General features: G+C 38.6%; 1 protein-coding gene across 2 annotated transcripts in view; it reads left to right on the plus strand.

Annotated features, from left to right (window-relative positions):
* The first annotated feature begins 8,054 nt into the window (after positions 1-8,054).
* SLC30A5 (solute carrier family 30 member 5) overlaps positions 8,055-17,002 on the plus strand; it is a 28,280-nt gene continuing 19,332 nt past the window's right edge. Inside the window, exons 1-2 of one of the 2 annotated variants that reach the window (XM_032473550.1) lie at positions 8,055-8,461; positions 16,569-16,691. In XM_032473550.1, coding sequence (XP_032329441.1) covers positions 8,376-8,461; positions 16,569-16,691 — 209 coding nt within the window. In that variant the 5' untranslated portion in view covers positions 8,055-8,375. The remainder of the gene's footprint in view (positions 8,462-16,568; positions 16,692-17,002) is intronic. The other variant, XM_032473547.1, reaches the window with a different exon arrangement.

The following is a 17,002-nucleotide window of genomic DNA, read 5'->3' on the forward strand; positions in this document are numbered from 1 at the left end:
CAAACTCAATGGTTTAAAAAGATTGTTTTAATTAAAATAGCAATGATATACAATTTCTTAGCCTGTAAAATTGTCCAAAATCTTTGTCCTTTTATTTTATTTTACTTTGGGGGTATCAAAAATGCATTGCTCACCTTTATATAATAGCTTTATTGAATGTAATTCACATACCATTCAATTCACCCTAAAGGATACAGCTCAGTAGTTTCAAATATATTCACAGAATTGTGCAACCATTACCACAATCAATTTTTTTTTTAATTAAAAAAATCTTTTCATTGGGGGAGGTAATTCGGTGTTTTTTGGTTGGTTGGCTGGTTGGTTGGTTTTTCAATGGAGGTACTGAGGACTGAATCTAGGACCTCGTGCATACTAAGCATGCAGTCTACCACTGAGCTATATACCCTCCCCCCACAATCAATTTTAGAACATTTTTATTTCCGCATTAACAGTCACTCCCCTTTTTCCAACTCCTTTCCCTTCCCTCTCCTCCCTAGCTCCACTACCTTAGGCAATCACTGACCTATTTTAGGTAGAGATTTGCCTGTTGTGGACATTACATGTAAATGGAATCATACAAGACGTTCTTTTTTGTGATTGACTCCTTTTACTTCGCATGTTTTCAAGGTTCATCCATGTATACAAGTCTCTTATCAGATACATGTTTTGTAAATATTCTCTCCCATTCTCTGCATTGTCTTTTCACTTTCTTGATGGCATCCTTTGAAGCACAAACGTTTTTAATTTTGGTGAAGTCTAATTTATCTTTTTCTTTTGTTGCTTGTGCTTGTGATGTTACATCTAAGAAATCATTGCCTAATCCAAGCTCACAAAAATTTATACCTATGTTTCATTCTAACAGTTTTATAATTTCAGCTCCTAAATTTAAGTCTACATTAGGGGTTAATTTTTGCCTGTGGTTTGAGATAGAGTTCCATCTTCATTCTTTTGCATATGGATATCCAGAATATGGCCCCAAAATGTAAATAGTACAGAAACATGTATAGTGAAAATCAAACCTCCTTCACTTTGACTTTCTCTCAGTTATTTCTTTCCTTTTATCCTTCCAGACATGTTCTCTATATTCACATAAATGAATAAATCCTTATTTTTTAACAAAAATAAAAGCATAAGACAACCCACTGTTCTGCTTCTTGTTTTTCTATTAACTACAAATACACCTACCTCATTTAACTGCATAATATTCCACTGAATTAATAGACCAATATTAGGAATAATTTCACTAGCTGTTTAGCATTGGGCATGTTACTTAAACTTTCTGTGCCTCAGTTTCCTTACTAATAGTACTATCTCATAGAGTTGTTGTGAGGATTCAATTAACCGTTACATATAAAGTTACTTAAAAGAGTGCTTTAGACCTTATAAAAGCTAAAGAAATATTATTTATTATTAGCACATATTACAGTGTTTTGCTAACAATTATTGCTGCAATTAACATCCCTATTTTTGTGTCTTTGGACATTTGCACAATGTAGCTATAAGTTAAATTCCTAGATCATGTACCTTTTAAATTTTGATATTGCAAAATTGCCCTTGAGGGAAGTTATATGAACTTACAATTCTACCAACAAGGCATGAACTCCCATTTTTTCATACCCTTTACAACAGTGTATCATGAATTTTTTAAATTAAATTATAAATAATATTACTTTTGTGAGAAAGATGTGTCAAGAATGGTGAAGGGGACTAAGATTTTGCCCTGCTTGCAAGCTCACAATTAGCCTGACAGTCTCCTGGAAGCTGGCAGAAGGCACAAGACTCCTGGGTTAGAAACAGAAGACTCTGTTACTCATGCAGGCAGCATGAACCTCATGTTTGCATCACTTTGCCTTACCTCCTCCACCCCCAAGCCCCATGGAGGTGATGCATGGCAGCCTAGGTAGATGCTAAGCATGCAACTGAGGGTTTAGAAAACCCCAGTCTTTTAAAGGGGAAGCTAGCAAATCCACCCAACGTTTGTCCTAGAGGGAGGCATTATCTTTATTACCCTGATCAGCAAACAAATCTTCCCTCTGTTCCAGAGGGAGGTATTATCTCTATCTTCCAAGGCTGTTTGCTGTAAAACATTTTTGAAAATACAGTCTGGAGCAAAAACTGTCAGTGCTTCTGCCTGGAAGACATGCAGAAACTCAAGAGACCCAGAAAGAATTGTCATTCAACAAGTTTCTTCTTTTCAGTTTATTCTCCACAATATGTTGCTACCAGCTGAATTTCTAATCAGTTTGAGAAGAAGAGGTAACACCGTAAATTTTTCTACTCTGGGATATATTTGGTACTGGCAAATAGAAGGCCCTCAGTAAACATTTCCTTTTTGACTACTGGGTATATGAATGGATGACTGTAGGGATAAATTCTTGAAAAACCTGGGGCATAATTATAATGAAACTTCAAGATCCATCATAAATTCTGATCTGCTAGTTGAAAAAGTCTAAACATGAACTATCTCCCTTCATCTCCTCATTTGCATCCTCCTGGTCATTCCTGTAGCTAACTAGCGCTTTTAATGTTTTAACTGCCCATGTTTAATGTCTGCGAAAGAGATTACACACATAGTCCGTAACTGCTAAGAGCGCAAACCCTTAAAACTATTCAGCGCTTCCCTTTATAGCTTTGCAGTTGTACTGTGGAGCCAGCATCTCCCGGAGAATTCCAGAGCACACACACATTTAGTCTTCTTCCTACCTGGTCAGGATGGATATCAAATTATTGAGCATCGTCTCATTTTACTTTTCTGCTTTCAAAGAGAGTATAAGAATATATAGTTGGCATTAAGTGAAGTCATCTGATGAGTTTGGGGTAGCTTTCTCCACTAAAGTGTAGCATTTTAGGAGTTGATTTTATGAGCATCATACTGCTTCCTCAATCTGAAATAAAATGCGCTTACTAAAATCTATGAGCCACTTATTGTTACAGAAGTTTTTCTGCCATATCACCTGTACTATTCAGAGATTTAATTACAAGCAACAACCTCCACTCTGACTAGTTCTTGCAAGATTAATTGAAGGATACTGGGTAAATCACAGAACCTCTTGGAGGACCGGCGATCAGGCTCTGGAAGCTGAGCAGCCAAAAACAAGGTCCAACTGTGCCATGCAGGCCACTCTGCCAAAAACACTACTGCCACTGTCACTTAGTACCAATGACCCCCAGAAATAGACACCAGAAGCTCTGCCACTGCTATTTCAAATGACTGGATGCCTTTTCCAGAGTAGAAAATCAGTGTCCCCTCTTGCCGCCTCCTCAGCTGAAGTCAGGTCATGCCTGGATACGTCTCATTGGTGAAACCCAGGTCACATGCCTGAAACCCCAGCTGCAAGGAAGTCTGGGAATGGGAGCTTTCTGGTTTCAGCCTTGGGAAGTTAGAACATATAATGTGGGAAGTGACCAAAATATATGTAGTCTTGTAGCGGACATTATCATCGGTAAGTCCTTTGCCCATATCCTCTCCTTCCTTCCCTTTCCCATTTTTACACATGCCTGGAGCACTCCTAACAGCCAACATCTTTGTCTCTTTGTCAGAGAACTACTCTCAAAATAGTCTAATTTCCTTATACTATGGTCTGAATGTTTGGGTCTCTGCCGAAATTCATATGCTGAAATCCTAAACCCCAACGTGATGGTATTAAGAGGTCGGACTTAGGGAGGTTATTAGGTCATGCCTGGGATCAGTACCCTTATAGAAAAGACCCCAGATTGTTACTCGCCCCTTCTACCATGGGGGGACACAGAGCGAAAAGGCACTGTCTGTAAACTAGGAAGTAGGCTCCCACCAGACACCAAATCTGCCAGCACCTTGATCTTGGACTGTGAGAAATAAACTGTCTGTTGTCTATAATCCATTGAGTTTAGTATTTTTGTTACAGCAGCCTAGATGGACTAAAACATCATACGCTAGATCAGGACCCTCTGACATGTGACATTTACAGTATCCAAGCTCCCCAGTGGGATGTTCCGTGATATCACACCCACGCTGATATCTTTCTTTCCTGTCCCACTTTCCTACACTCCTACCAGTTTTTCCTGGGAACTCTTACTTTCACACAAATCCTCATCTCAGAATTTGTTACCAGGAAATTCAAGTACCTAGACATGAATGTAGCACATGATAAGCACAACAAATATTTATTAGAAGGAAAGCAAACACTAAGTGACTACTCATGACAATGTCCACCATACTCTCTGATCCAGATTCCTGGAGGTGGCTTACAAAATAGGCCCTCCCCATCTGGTTCCCTTACATCCTTGGAACAGTCATCACTCATGTAATCAGCGAGAGAGCAGCAAAACAGCTGTCCCTGAGGAGCATTTTGCCCAGTTAGTGGGGAGTCTTGCCTTACTGCTTGTATAATTTTGGACAATTTACTTAACCTTTTTTGGGAGCCAGATTTTTCACCCTCAGGGAAGACAGGTACAAACACAGAAAGGGGAAAGGCTAGGAATAAAACATCTAAGGTTGGATTGTAGTTGGAGGTATCAGGCATGAACTCTTGGTTTCTGATAGATAAGTAGAAAGACGTATCTATGTATACACACACACACATAGCTAGCTATGTGCATATGTGCATATATAATTCCCAACTTTGTCCACTGAGAGGTCAAAGAAGCTATGAGTACCCCAGCACCAATGTGATACCCAACACCTAGACCTTGGTTTCTAAATACCATTCTCCTCAAAAGAAACCAGAGCTCCTTGGAGAAATGGCTAATTCCAGAGCTAAGGCAGGGGAAGTATATAATAAATCTGGAACACTTTGTACCAGAAACTATGGAAATTCTGAAAGGATGAAAGGAATATGTCAAAATGGCATAGGACCCAGCCAAAGGATTCCCACTGGCTAAATTTGGGACAATTTTAGCTTCAGAAGAGTGATGCTAATTGATTATATTCCATTGAATAAAATAGGAACCCATGAGCTTAGATAGATAGATAGATAAAGTTGAGGGACAGCAGTAGGTCAGCCAAAACATGTACAAGAGATGATAGAAGGGATGATATGCATTTGGAAAACTTTATAGTAATAATTGTTTGGGTCAAAGAGCAAAAATGGATATTAATACAAATGAGTGACAGCATGATCAGAATCAGAATCTTGACATGGTCTCAAAGCATCTCCAGACAAAATACTTATTCATTAACATTATATTGCAAAATCTAGCAGATGTCTTCTTCTTACCAAATGATAAAAGTTAACTTTACCAGTTACAAGACAAATCATCATCATGTGCTTTCTGATGTGATGCACCGAGAGGAATACAGAATCACTTCTGTGGCATTCCTGCCAAAAATGCATACCTAGAATCCAATCATGAGGAAACATCAGACAAACACAAACTGACAGACATTCTGCAAAGTGACTGTACCATTCACTTCAAAAATGTCAAGGTCATGAAAAAAAGGAGAGACCAACTGTTTCAAATAAAAGAAAATTAATGAGACATGACAATTGAATGCAATACATGATCTTGGATTGAATCCTGGACCTATAAAAGTCTTTATTAGGAAAAAAAAGTAAGTTATTTCTCAAGGACCATTTTAGCTCCAGATGTCTCCATGAGGTTTATTGTGGCTTTTGTTTGACTGCACCATTTCTCAACTTCTTCTGCCCAGTTATGCTTCCTTTCCTTCCCTTTTACTGTTGCTGGTCCCAGAAGCACTCCTTAATGAATATCCTGCACACTAAACTCAATCTCAGAGTCTGCTTCCTAGAGAACTCAACCTGTAACAAGAAGAGTGAGTAGGATCTTAAGCAAGGTTGAGATAGGATGTATTCTACACACGGAAACTAGTCTCAGAAAAGTCTTGTATTTGACAATAAATAGCATAATCGAGGAGCAAAATGAGTGACGAACTCAGGGAGCAGAAGACAGTTTAATGTGAGATGAAGCTGAAAAGATACATTAGGGCAAGCCCACAAAGGATGTTGTTAGCCGTTTTAATGATTTGAGTTTGTCTTAAGAGGAATGGAAAGCCACTGGAGGGCTGAGAGTAGAGTGCAGTGGGGCAGGCAGTGCATGATAAGATTTGCAACTGGAATAGATTACTATTATCGCAGAATGTGGAAAACAGGTTGTAGAAAAGGGAAAGAGTGAACTTGGAAGGACTAGTAAGGAGGTTACTGTAGTGGTCTAAACAAAAGATGATGGTCACCTAGACTAGATGGTGGTGATAAAGAGGGGAAGCTTTGGATCGATTCAAGAAATACTAAGAAGGTAAAAAATGTCATGACTTGGTGATCGACTGGATATAGATCATAAAGAAGGGGAGGTGTTAAGGATGATACCTGAGTTTTTGGTTTGCTAAACTGAATAAATGGTGCCAACCAAGGAGGTAACAAACATTGGAAGAGGATCAGGTTTAGGGGAAAGATCATGAGTTTTGGACATAAGGAACTCGAGTTTCTTTTAACAGTAAATGTGGGGTTCTGGAAACCAAGGAGAGAGGTTTAAAGGAGGAGGAAGAGATCAAGTACACTGAATGCTCTAGAGAGGTCAGATAATACATGGCTCAAAAACATCCATGAGAGAGCTGCTTCAGAGGAATGATGAACGTAGAAGCCAGGTTGCAATGAGTTGAGAAGTGAGTAGGAGGAAAGAAAACAGACACTTTTCCTTCCACCACAAAAAAACAGGAAACATATTAGCCTAAAAGTGTTGTAATTCTAATCAAATAAGAAATATCAACTGAATTCAGGCTCCACTTCGAATAAAACTTAACCTCCATGAATGCATGTCATTTTACTTAGTCCTGAATTTCAAAGGAATGAGTTAGCTCTAGAAAAACACAATAATTGTTACTGCTGCCATTCGGATTACAAAATAATAATTCTGCAAAGAAATTGCTACCCAAAAAAATGCTACAAAAAAGGCAACTTCAAGAAAGTGAAGCCAGGATGTCATTTTTTGCTGGGCTTTAACTGATCCCCCCAACTCTTGAGTCAACAATTATCACCTAATGCAGGCAAAAGATGTGGACATTTTTGAACAAATTTACTAATAAACATAACACTATGAAATATCCTGAAATTAAAACTCCAAAACGCTGATGGAATATTGTTATCTTCGCTGTCTTATTTGCCTCAAACAGGAAAATATGCATCTTCAGCTTCTAAAGTTCATGCCTTCCTCTGTGTTCTGCACATGGGATACATCTTCCCACAATGCTTTTCTCCTATATCCAAAATCTTATCCAAGTTCCAAGTCAGGTTCTATCAGTGAGATACTCATATCATGCCTTATTCAGGAAACCTTAGCATTTGTGCCTTTAACTTGTTATGTCGCTAACCAGGTCTTGCTCTCAAATTGCTTAAATATTTTCCTCAATAGATTATGAAGTATCTAGCCCCCCGTGATTCCCCATTCTCTTACATGTTATTAAGACTCTTTATGAATTCAAATTAAATGGAGTATTGTAAACAAATCTGTACACTTCTCACAACCCCATTTTTATCTCCAAATCCCAGTCCTCAAATTTCCCTGTAATAATAATAGCTAACATTTACTGATTACTATACACCATTCACTGTCATGGACACTTCCCACGTATTAATATATATATAAAATCCCCCCCCCCCAAGAACCCTATGATATAGATATTACTATTCTTACTTTGCTGGTAAGAAAACTGAGGTACATAAAGGCCAAGTGACACAATTAGTAAGAAGCAGAATTGGGATTCAATCCAAGACAAACACCGGAGCCCACATTCCGAACAATTTAGCAACAGGAAAAAAAAAAAACAACCTAATAAGACCTAGCCCTACCTGCCTAGATTTACTGATGTGCCAGGATTAAGTAGCACAGTCGGGAGCCAGAAGTTAAAAGAAATTCTATTCAATTTTATCACACGTTGTGCATTTTCTACTCTCCCCTTCTCGGCGCCAGTAGAACCCCCCTTACCCTTGATGGCCTATAGGTGGCGCTGCAGGGACAGGCTAGCGCTCAAACCGCGTCAGTGGAAGGGGCTGATAGAGGGCGAATGTTCGATCCGTAGCCCCGTGGTAGGAGGAGCCTAAGGAAGGGGAAGGGACGGCCAGTGTTGTGTTGTGCGCATGCGCAGGGTCTGGCACTCCCGGGAGAGTGAGGGCTGCTGGGCCTGATGACGTGGCCTGGCGGCGTCCGCTCTGGTGAGCCTTCGGGGAACCCGGCGCCGCCGGAACTGTCCGCGGCCTAGTCGCGACGCGCGTGTGCTCGTGAGCCGGAGCCGGGGACAGCGGCAGCGGCGGCCCGGCATGAGGGGACCCGACGGGGCCGCTGCCATGGGGGAGTGACGCGCCTGCGCCCGCTCTTCCGCGGCCGCGGAGAGACATGAGGAGACCCCGCGGCGGGGGCAGCGGCGGCGGCTCCTGATCCCCGGGATGGAGGAGAAATACGGCGGGGACGTGCTAGCCGGCCCCAGCGGCGGCGGCGGCGGCCTCGGGCCGGTGGACGTGCCCAGCGCTCGGTAAGGGACGGATCGGGCTCCCGCCTCCGAAGCTCGCTCCTCGGCCGCCCGGACGCACCTTCCGCGGCCGCTGCCCAGATCGCTCCGGGTGCGCTCGGGGACCGGCGTCCCTCCGGTTCCGCTGACAGTCCGGAACGCGCTCGTGTGTTCAGCACGCGCCGCGGAGCCCTCCGTCCTCTCTCCCGCGGCTCCCAGGCCGCCGCTAGCTTTCATTGGCTCCGCGGTTGCCTGCTGCAGAATGAATGCTCTGAGATCCAGGAAGGTTCTGCTAGAGTTTCTGGTTTTCGGGCAGACCGTTAACCTTAGAACCGCCAGCCAATTCACGTGAGAGGTTTTTCTAACCTATGAGGAGCATTTTTGTTGGCTCTTTCTCCCTGAAATAGTAGTTTGATGATACTTAACCTTTCTGACGTCTGCCTGCATAAGTTAGAGGAAGGGTCACCATCATCTCTTCAGCCGAAGAAACCAAAGTACAAACAGATGAACTTTGATGTTCAGGTTTACCCTGCACATAGAGAATTCAGCCTGTCATCTACTTTTCTTTTCCTTTCTTGGCATATTTTATTTTTTACTAAATAAATGTCTGTTCACAGTCAAAAGTTCAAACAGTACGGAAATTCACAGAGTAAAAAGGAAAAATTCCCCTTAACTTTCCCCGCAATGCTCCCACTAACTCCCAAGAGGTAAGTACAGTGACCACTTTCCAATGTGTCCTTCTTGACCTGTCCTAGCTTCTGAGGTAGTGTCAAAGATGCGTAAAATATGGCTCAACAGTTTGGTTGGGACTGGTTTTCACTGACTTTTTTTTAAATGAGGTTAAATTTTTCTTGGTTTTTTTTTTTTTTTCCTTGCTCTTGAATACCTCCTTTGAGACTTAGAGATCCTTTTGATGAATTCTTTGGAACTGTAGAAATCGCATTACTAACAATTTTTTGTGTGTGAAAAGGAAAGAACACATAAAATGCTAAAACAGAATTTAAGTCAGCTGCATTTCTGTAGTACAAGTTGAATTTTATAATCTATTTTGAGCAACTCGGTTTTGTAAGAATCAGCAATCAGGTATTATTTACTGAGACATGACAATTAAATGCAATAGGCAATTCTTTTGTAGATTTAATGGAGGGGAAAATGCTGTAAAGGACAGTACCATGTCAGTTGACAAAATGCAGACTGCAGAACTGCGGGCAATAGATTTGAGTATATTCATGTTAAATTTTCTGTAGTTAACCCTATTGATTTTTATAAGAAAATGTCCATGTTTTAAGAAATACAAGTGTTTAGGGGGAAAGAAGCATGATGTATGTGACTTACTCTTAAATAGTTGAGGAGGACAAATGTTAGCCACTATATATAAAAATAGATTTTAAAAAGTTTCTTCTGTATAGCACAGGGAACTATGTTCAGTATCTTGTAATAACCTTTAATGAAGAAAATAGGAAAACGAATATATGGATGTATATGCATGAATGGGACATTCTGCTGTACACCAGAAACTGACACATTATAATTGACTGTACTTAAGTTAAAAAAAAAAATAGTTGAGGGGGAAAAGTCTTTGTGTATTTAGAGAGAGATAATAAGGCCAGCAAGATAATATGTTAACAATTAGAGAATCTAGGTGCAGGGTATTCTATTCTTGCACCTTTTCTGTAAGCTTGTAATTATTTTTAAATAAATAGTTCAAAGTTGTTATTTACTCAAGAGCTTATGATCTTATGTGGTAAACCGTCCTTTGCCATGTTATTTTCGTACTTGCTTAGCAGAGCTGCCCTCCTATTGTAGTTCATTGCAGAGTCAAATTCAACCCAGGATTGGTTGAATTTTGAATAGATTCCAGGTTGCAGGAGTTTTCCTTTATGTCGATTAAAAATTAAATAGTGGTTATAATGTGCCACAAAAACTAATTGACAAATCCTTTAGTTATGGATATTTTTATGCCTGAATTCACAAATATGAATTGTTTTAAGTGTTTCTATGTTGGTTTCAATAAGTCCTCTTTGCAGGACAGGCCAGAGGGTGACAGCAGACATCGGTTGAGCACTTCCTGTGTTCCAGGTACTTTGAGTGCAGCGTCTCACTTAATCCTTAAAACAGTGCCACAGACTCAGTAGTTGTGTCCCTTACTCACAAACCAGGAAACTAAGTCATAGAACGGTTAAATAATTTTCCCAAGGTCACACACCTAATAACTGAACTGGGATTCAGTTACCCTAAGCCCCATGCATAGGTCCTTCTACTCAGTAGACTCTTAAATATTTATTGAATGAATCAAACTTGACTTAACACACACGCACTGATTTTGTTTTTTAACTGGAGAACTGTGAGCTACTGCAGTGGGCAAAGCCCAAGAAGCAGTTTGAACCCAAAACCAAATTTCAGTAATTCCACGTTTAAAGAACCGGAGATTTTTCTGACCCTTCAAAGAAAAGACCAGTGATACCTTTGATGAGACTAACTAATGGCAAGTAATGATTTATAAGTTGGGGAGGTGGATTGGATCCCCCTAAATTGCCCAAAGGGTCAGTGAGTAGGTCAGGATCCACTGCCCACGTTTAAGAGCCTCCTTTCATCACCCCCTAGCTCTCCCCCAATAGTATATTTCCCTCCACAGCATGAACTTAGAATGTGTACTTCTTAGTATATGGTTACTTGACCTAGCTAGTGTTTTGTCTTTAGCACAACAGGAAGACTTCATTAACTGAGACTAAAAATCAAAGTATTCATCTTTTAGCTAAATGTTAAAATAATTTTCCTAATTTAATAATAATAATAACAAAAGAGCTTCAATATGTATTAGATGAAAAGTCACATAGCAATATCAAAATATGTGTACAATTGTGAATACATGAATGTATCTAAAATACAGGTGTGTCCATACATGGTGATGCAAAGGAAAACGTTTCGGTGTCCCCAGTTGGTCACCTATGAAGAGGAAATTGGGAATGATTTTATTTAAAACTTTTATAACAACCAGCTATTCAAGAATTACTTTTATAATCTGTTTTTTAGCCGAAAGAGAATAGTGTCAGAAAGGTCATAATAGTAATATATCATCAAGAAGTATTTTTCACAATGTTCCATATGACTGAATCTTGCTATTGAAGTGCCAAATTTTTGAGTTTTGTTAATACTTTAAATAAAAATTATCTAGAAATAATTTTACATATTGCTCCATCTCCTTAAAACAAGTATATTAAATATAATTTACCTTTTTCTTGATGACTTCTGATCATTATGAGCATAATCTTGTGAACTGAGCTTTCTTCAAAAGTTCTTCCTAGTTCTAGTGTTCTGCATATGCTGCTCTCTGTATTTTTAAATTCTCCCTCCCTTTCCTTGCTTCATAATTCCTGCTTAGTCTTTTTTTAAAAATTGAAGTATAGTTGATTTACAGTGTTGTGTTAATTTCAGGTGTACAGCAAAGTGATTCAGTTAAAACATGTATATGTTCTTTTTCAGGTTCTTTTCCATTATAGTTTATTACGAGGTATTGAATATAGTTCCCTGTGCTGAACAGTAGGACCTTGTTGTTTATCTATTTTTTTTACAGTATATATAGTAGTGTGTATCTGTTAATCCCAAACTTCTAATTGATCCTTCCCACCCCTCTTGCCCCTTTGGTAACCGCAGATTTGTTTTTTATGTCTATGAGTCTGTTTCTGTTTTGTAAATAAATTCATTTGTATCATTTTTTTTAATTCCACATATAAATGATATCATACGATACTTGTCTTTGTCTGACTTACTTCACTTAGTATGATAATCTCTAAGTTCATCCATGTTGCTAAACATGGCATTATTCCATTCTTTTTTATAGCTGAGTAATACTCCACCATATACACATACATCTTTATGCAGTAGTCTGTCGATGGACACTTAGGTTGTTTCCATGTCTTGGCTATTGTAAGTAGTGTCACTTTGAACATTGGGGCGTGTTTGTCTTTTTGAATTAGAGTTCCCTCAGGATATATGCCCAGGAGTAGGATTGCTGGATCATAGGGTAAGTCTATTTTTAGTTTTTTAAAGAACCTCCATAGTGTTCTCCATAGTGGCTGCACCAACTTACATTCCAGCCAACAGTGAAGGGGGGGGTCCCCTTTTCTCCACATCCTCTCCAGCATTTATTATTTGAAGACTTTTTAATGGTGGCCTGACTAGTGTGAGGTGATAACTCATTACAGTTTTGATTTGCATTTCTCTAATAATTAGTGGATGTTGAGCATCTTTTCACGTGCCTGTTGGCCATCTGTATGTGTTTTTTGGAGAAATGTCTGTTTAGGTCTTATGCCCATTTTTTGATTGGGTTTTTCCTACTTAGCCTTTAATATACATGTATGCATCTCAGACTCTGAAGACGACCTTCGCTTCCCTAGTTAAAATACTTGCTTCCACATATATTTCCTTAGAACTCTGTTGCTTACCTAGGTCTCATAAATAGTTGTTTCTTGCTTATCTTTCTGAGACCTCAAACTCCTTGAGGGCAGGGCCTCTATTAAGCATTTAGTTTCTTGGATGGCACCCAGAAATGCATTTAGTTGTAAGTAACCAAACTAAGAGAGCTTTAAACAACTACAGATATATTCTCACATAAAAGAGACCAGAGGTTGCTTGTATCTGTTCAGCCCTTCAGTGGTATCGCTCTGTACCACATTCTTGGTCTTTGCTCTCTGTCATCCCAAGTATAGCTCTCATATTCAGGCTTATTATAAAATGGTAACCCTTTTAGAGAATGTGAACACTTAGATAACATTTTTAAGATAAAAGTCCTCCTTTGAAGTCAGAGAGAACGCACAGCTATTTCCAGCTGCCTCGGGCCCTTTTATCAGGAAGAGGGAAGGCTGTTTTACCTGAGGGCCTCTTGAGCCACAAATGGCCCCTGACTCTGTAAGTGAGCAGAGAGTATTTGAAGAATGGCTTCATAGCCCTATGAAGGATGTCCTAGGCTCTTCGCTGACATCAGGAATTTCTAGACTGCTGTGATTTTTAATGTACCTCTGTCTGTTTTCCTGGTCTTTGCTTTTTCCCTCTCTGTCTTGTTGACAGTGTTCTTTGTGTCCTTGCTTCTGTCCTGCTGCCTTCTTCTCCCACCTAGTAAAGAACTTAAGGAGTAAAGCACTTAAAGTTTTGAACTTCCCTCTCTGCTTGATGTCTTTCTTTTCCTTCATTCTACATGCGTGGCTGGGTTGATGATAGTTTAAATTGCCAGCAGCTCGCGTGCCAGCCGTGTGCTGTGTTACTGTACTACCTGTATTGCTGTGCTAGGTATTACTGCATCACTCAGTGTAATTGCAGAGTTAGCGCTCTTTCATTTAGTAAACATTTGCTGAGCACGTATTATGCAAGTCCCTGTGTTAAGAACTGAATAAACAAAACGTTTCTAGCTCAAGTAGTACTTTTATTGGCTAATTATGAATTACTGCCATGACTAGAGTGTTTAATTTGCATTGATATAGTTAAATTTGCTTCAGTTTATATGACTTTTTTCTCTCGCTTAAATGGGCCAAAATCTAAATTAATCTTAGATTTTAATACGCATTTTGTCTTTCATATTTAAAGATGATTTTACTGTTCGTGTGAGCCAGTGTGAATGTATAATTGGGAACAGTTTAGAAGATGGGAACCCTCAAAGCCTTTTGGTTGAACTTTGATTTTCTGTGTGACATATTAAAAGAGCATGCTTAAGAGACGTGGGCTTGATGCTAGCTAACTCTGTGGGCTTCAACTTCCAAGCCTATGACATGAGAGGAATTGGGCTAGAGGATCTCTAAGGTGTTTTTCAGCTCTTAATGTTAGTGTTCTATTTTTTCTAGCACATATACATTTACTTTCATACCTAGAAAATTGCTAGAGATTTGGTAGATTTTGCATATTGTCCTGTGTGTTTTCAGCCAGTCTACAGACAATCCAGAAACAAAATACACTTGGTCTCATAAATTTTATTATTTTCTCCATTACTCCTTTTTTCATTGACATATACTCACAGTAAAATGCATAGATTTTAAAGGTACTAATTTGCATTTTTCACAAATGTATACCCATATGACTTTCAGCACAATCAAGCTATAAAACATTTTTATCACCCCAGAAAATCTAGTTGATCTTTTAAACAGAAATTTCAGTGAAGTTTATACTGTTCTACAAGTGGATTAAGTAGGAACTTCTGTGCTTTAGGATTTGACTTTCATTATTCCACAATAACATTTTTATTAGCTTCTTGGTGATTAATGATCACAATGTTAAAACCACCAGATTATGTTCATGATAAAAAAAATCCACTTCGTTCCAAATCTGACTTTATTTAATTTAGTATGATATTACTTGGACTAAAACAGAAAGGAGCCATTCAGATGGTGAAGATGTTGGAACTGCTGAGATTCATTCTTTCAGGGACCGAAATTTATTTTAATAGTTGCATCAAAATCTCCCTAAAATATATATTTCTGTGCCTTCCTAATCAGATTACTGTTTGTTGATTCAGTGCCATGGTACTCAATGATTCACATTCATCAATTTTTATATCATTCTACATACATTGATACCACTGTGTACCAAATTGTTTTAACTCTACTGTTTGAATGACAGGTTTCCTTTAAACATCCGTGTTTATTTTTTTGGATTTTTCTCCCATTGGTAGAGAAATTCCTGCCAGTGTGCTGATCTTGGACATCCCTTGTACCTCCTTTTTAATTTATTAACAACTGTTAGAGGTAAACTTAAAAAGCAGTCTCCTGAATGACTTGCAAAGATGATCTGTTAGGTTAGGGGAAGAAATATTAGAATTTCTCAACTTTTTATCTCATTCTTTTTCATTTCTAATTTGTGTATGTTTTATAATATATAATAATATCAGTACAGTAGTATATGTTCTTTATTTGCAAATAAATAATGGGTTTCACCTGCAGAATTGTTTTTATTACTCGACGTATATGATCAAAGATGACTACCAGTCTAGAAAACTGAGATGATTTCTTCTCTGTTTTCTAGCTACTTTTTCAGGAGCTCCTTTTTCCTTTCTTTTTATGGCAACCTAATTTTTTCATGGATGCACTATTCTTTCTTATCAAAGAATATTATGGTTTTTGTTGTTTTCTGCTATTTTCTATGATCTCTATATCTTTTACATTTCTTGGTTGTTTTTGTTTGTTTGGTCTCTTATATTATAGGCTTATCTTAAGGGATTGGTTATCCATATTTGGCCATTCATATTTGAGTGAGCCCTAAAAAGCTTGGTTAGAAAACCTGTATGGGGCTTGTCCCCTAGTGGGCTTCTCCAAAGAAGGGATCTCCTGCTGGGAGATTGAAGCTTGGCTCTTAGGATGTTAGAGGTAAATGAGGGAACGCAAGTAGGGTGTGGTTAAGAAGAGAAGCTTCCTTTTAATCTCCATGATTTTCATCCAACACCTCATCCCTCCTTTCCCCTTTGTCTTATGTCTAGACCTCTCCAGAGGCTAAGCTTCACATGTCCTGTCATGATAGAGGAGGGATGGTTGCCTGGCTGTGCTGGATGGGAATCTGGGGACCTAACTACCTGGAAGACTTCCTAATGGTCCTTCTCTTTTCAGCTCTCCACGCCCTTTCTGAGCTGCTCAGATTCCTGAGCCTTTTCAGGACTTCTAGGTCAGGTCATTGACTTAATCTGTGATTCTCACTGCAGTCACTTAGGGAAAAGAGGCAAACCTAAGGCATTTACCATTCCTCCCTACCTTTCAGTACTGTGGTCTTCTCATTTCATGGCAGATAGAGTTTGGTTTCTGTTTTCATTCTCTTTGTTTGGATTAATTGTTTAATTGTTTAAAAAGTACATTATAAAATAGTTGAGGCAACTCAGTTAACCAAGAACATTTTTATTTTAGTTTGGCCTTTTTTTAACAGACTGTGTCTATACATAATATGTTCATAGACATACAATGAAAAGAATCTAGAAGTATATATCATAGTGTTAATGGTAGTTATCACATGGATGGTGAGTTGTTTGAGTTTTTGCTTCATTTTTTGTTTATATTTATGGTTTTACCCCTATTGCTTGTATAGTAAGAAAAAAACAAAGATTACAGAATTCCTTGTGATTCCAATGATACTGAAACTTGTTTCTGTTTTTACTTTTCAGATTAACGAAATATATTGTGTTACTGTGTTTCACTAAACTTTTGAAGGCTGTGGGACTTTTTGAATCATATGATCTCCTAAAAGTAGTTCACATTGTTCAGTTCATTTTTATATTAAAACTTGGGTGAGTATGTGGTTCTTCTTTTCCTTAATGCTTTTTAACTTCTTTGAAAATCCTCTTTAAGCTGAATATCTTTAGGAAATGTTACATAGAATATTTTGTGCAATTTATTCCTCCTGACAGATACATCATAAAATATTTTTTAAAAGAATATCCAAGGTTAGAGGTACAAAGAGACTGGGGGAAAAAAAAGGTTTGTCATACTCTGTTAGCTTGCCAAAATATAGACTTTTACTTTAGTTTGTGTTAATGAGGCTTTTTTTCAGATTCTGATAACATCTGGCTTAATAAAAGATAGCTGGACTCTCATATCT

Source organism: Camelus ferus, chromosome 3 (genome assembly GCF_009834535.1).
Source record: "Camelus ferus isolate YT-003-E chromosome 3, BCGSAC_Cfer_1.0, whole genome shotgun sequence".
Taxonomy (NCBI): Eukaryota; Metazoa; Chordata; class Mammalia; order Artiodactyla; family Camelidae; genus Camelus; species Camelus ferus.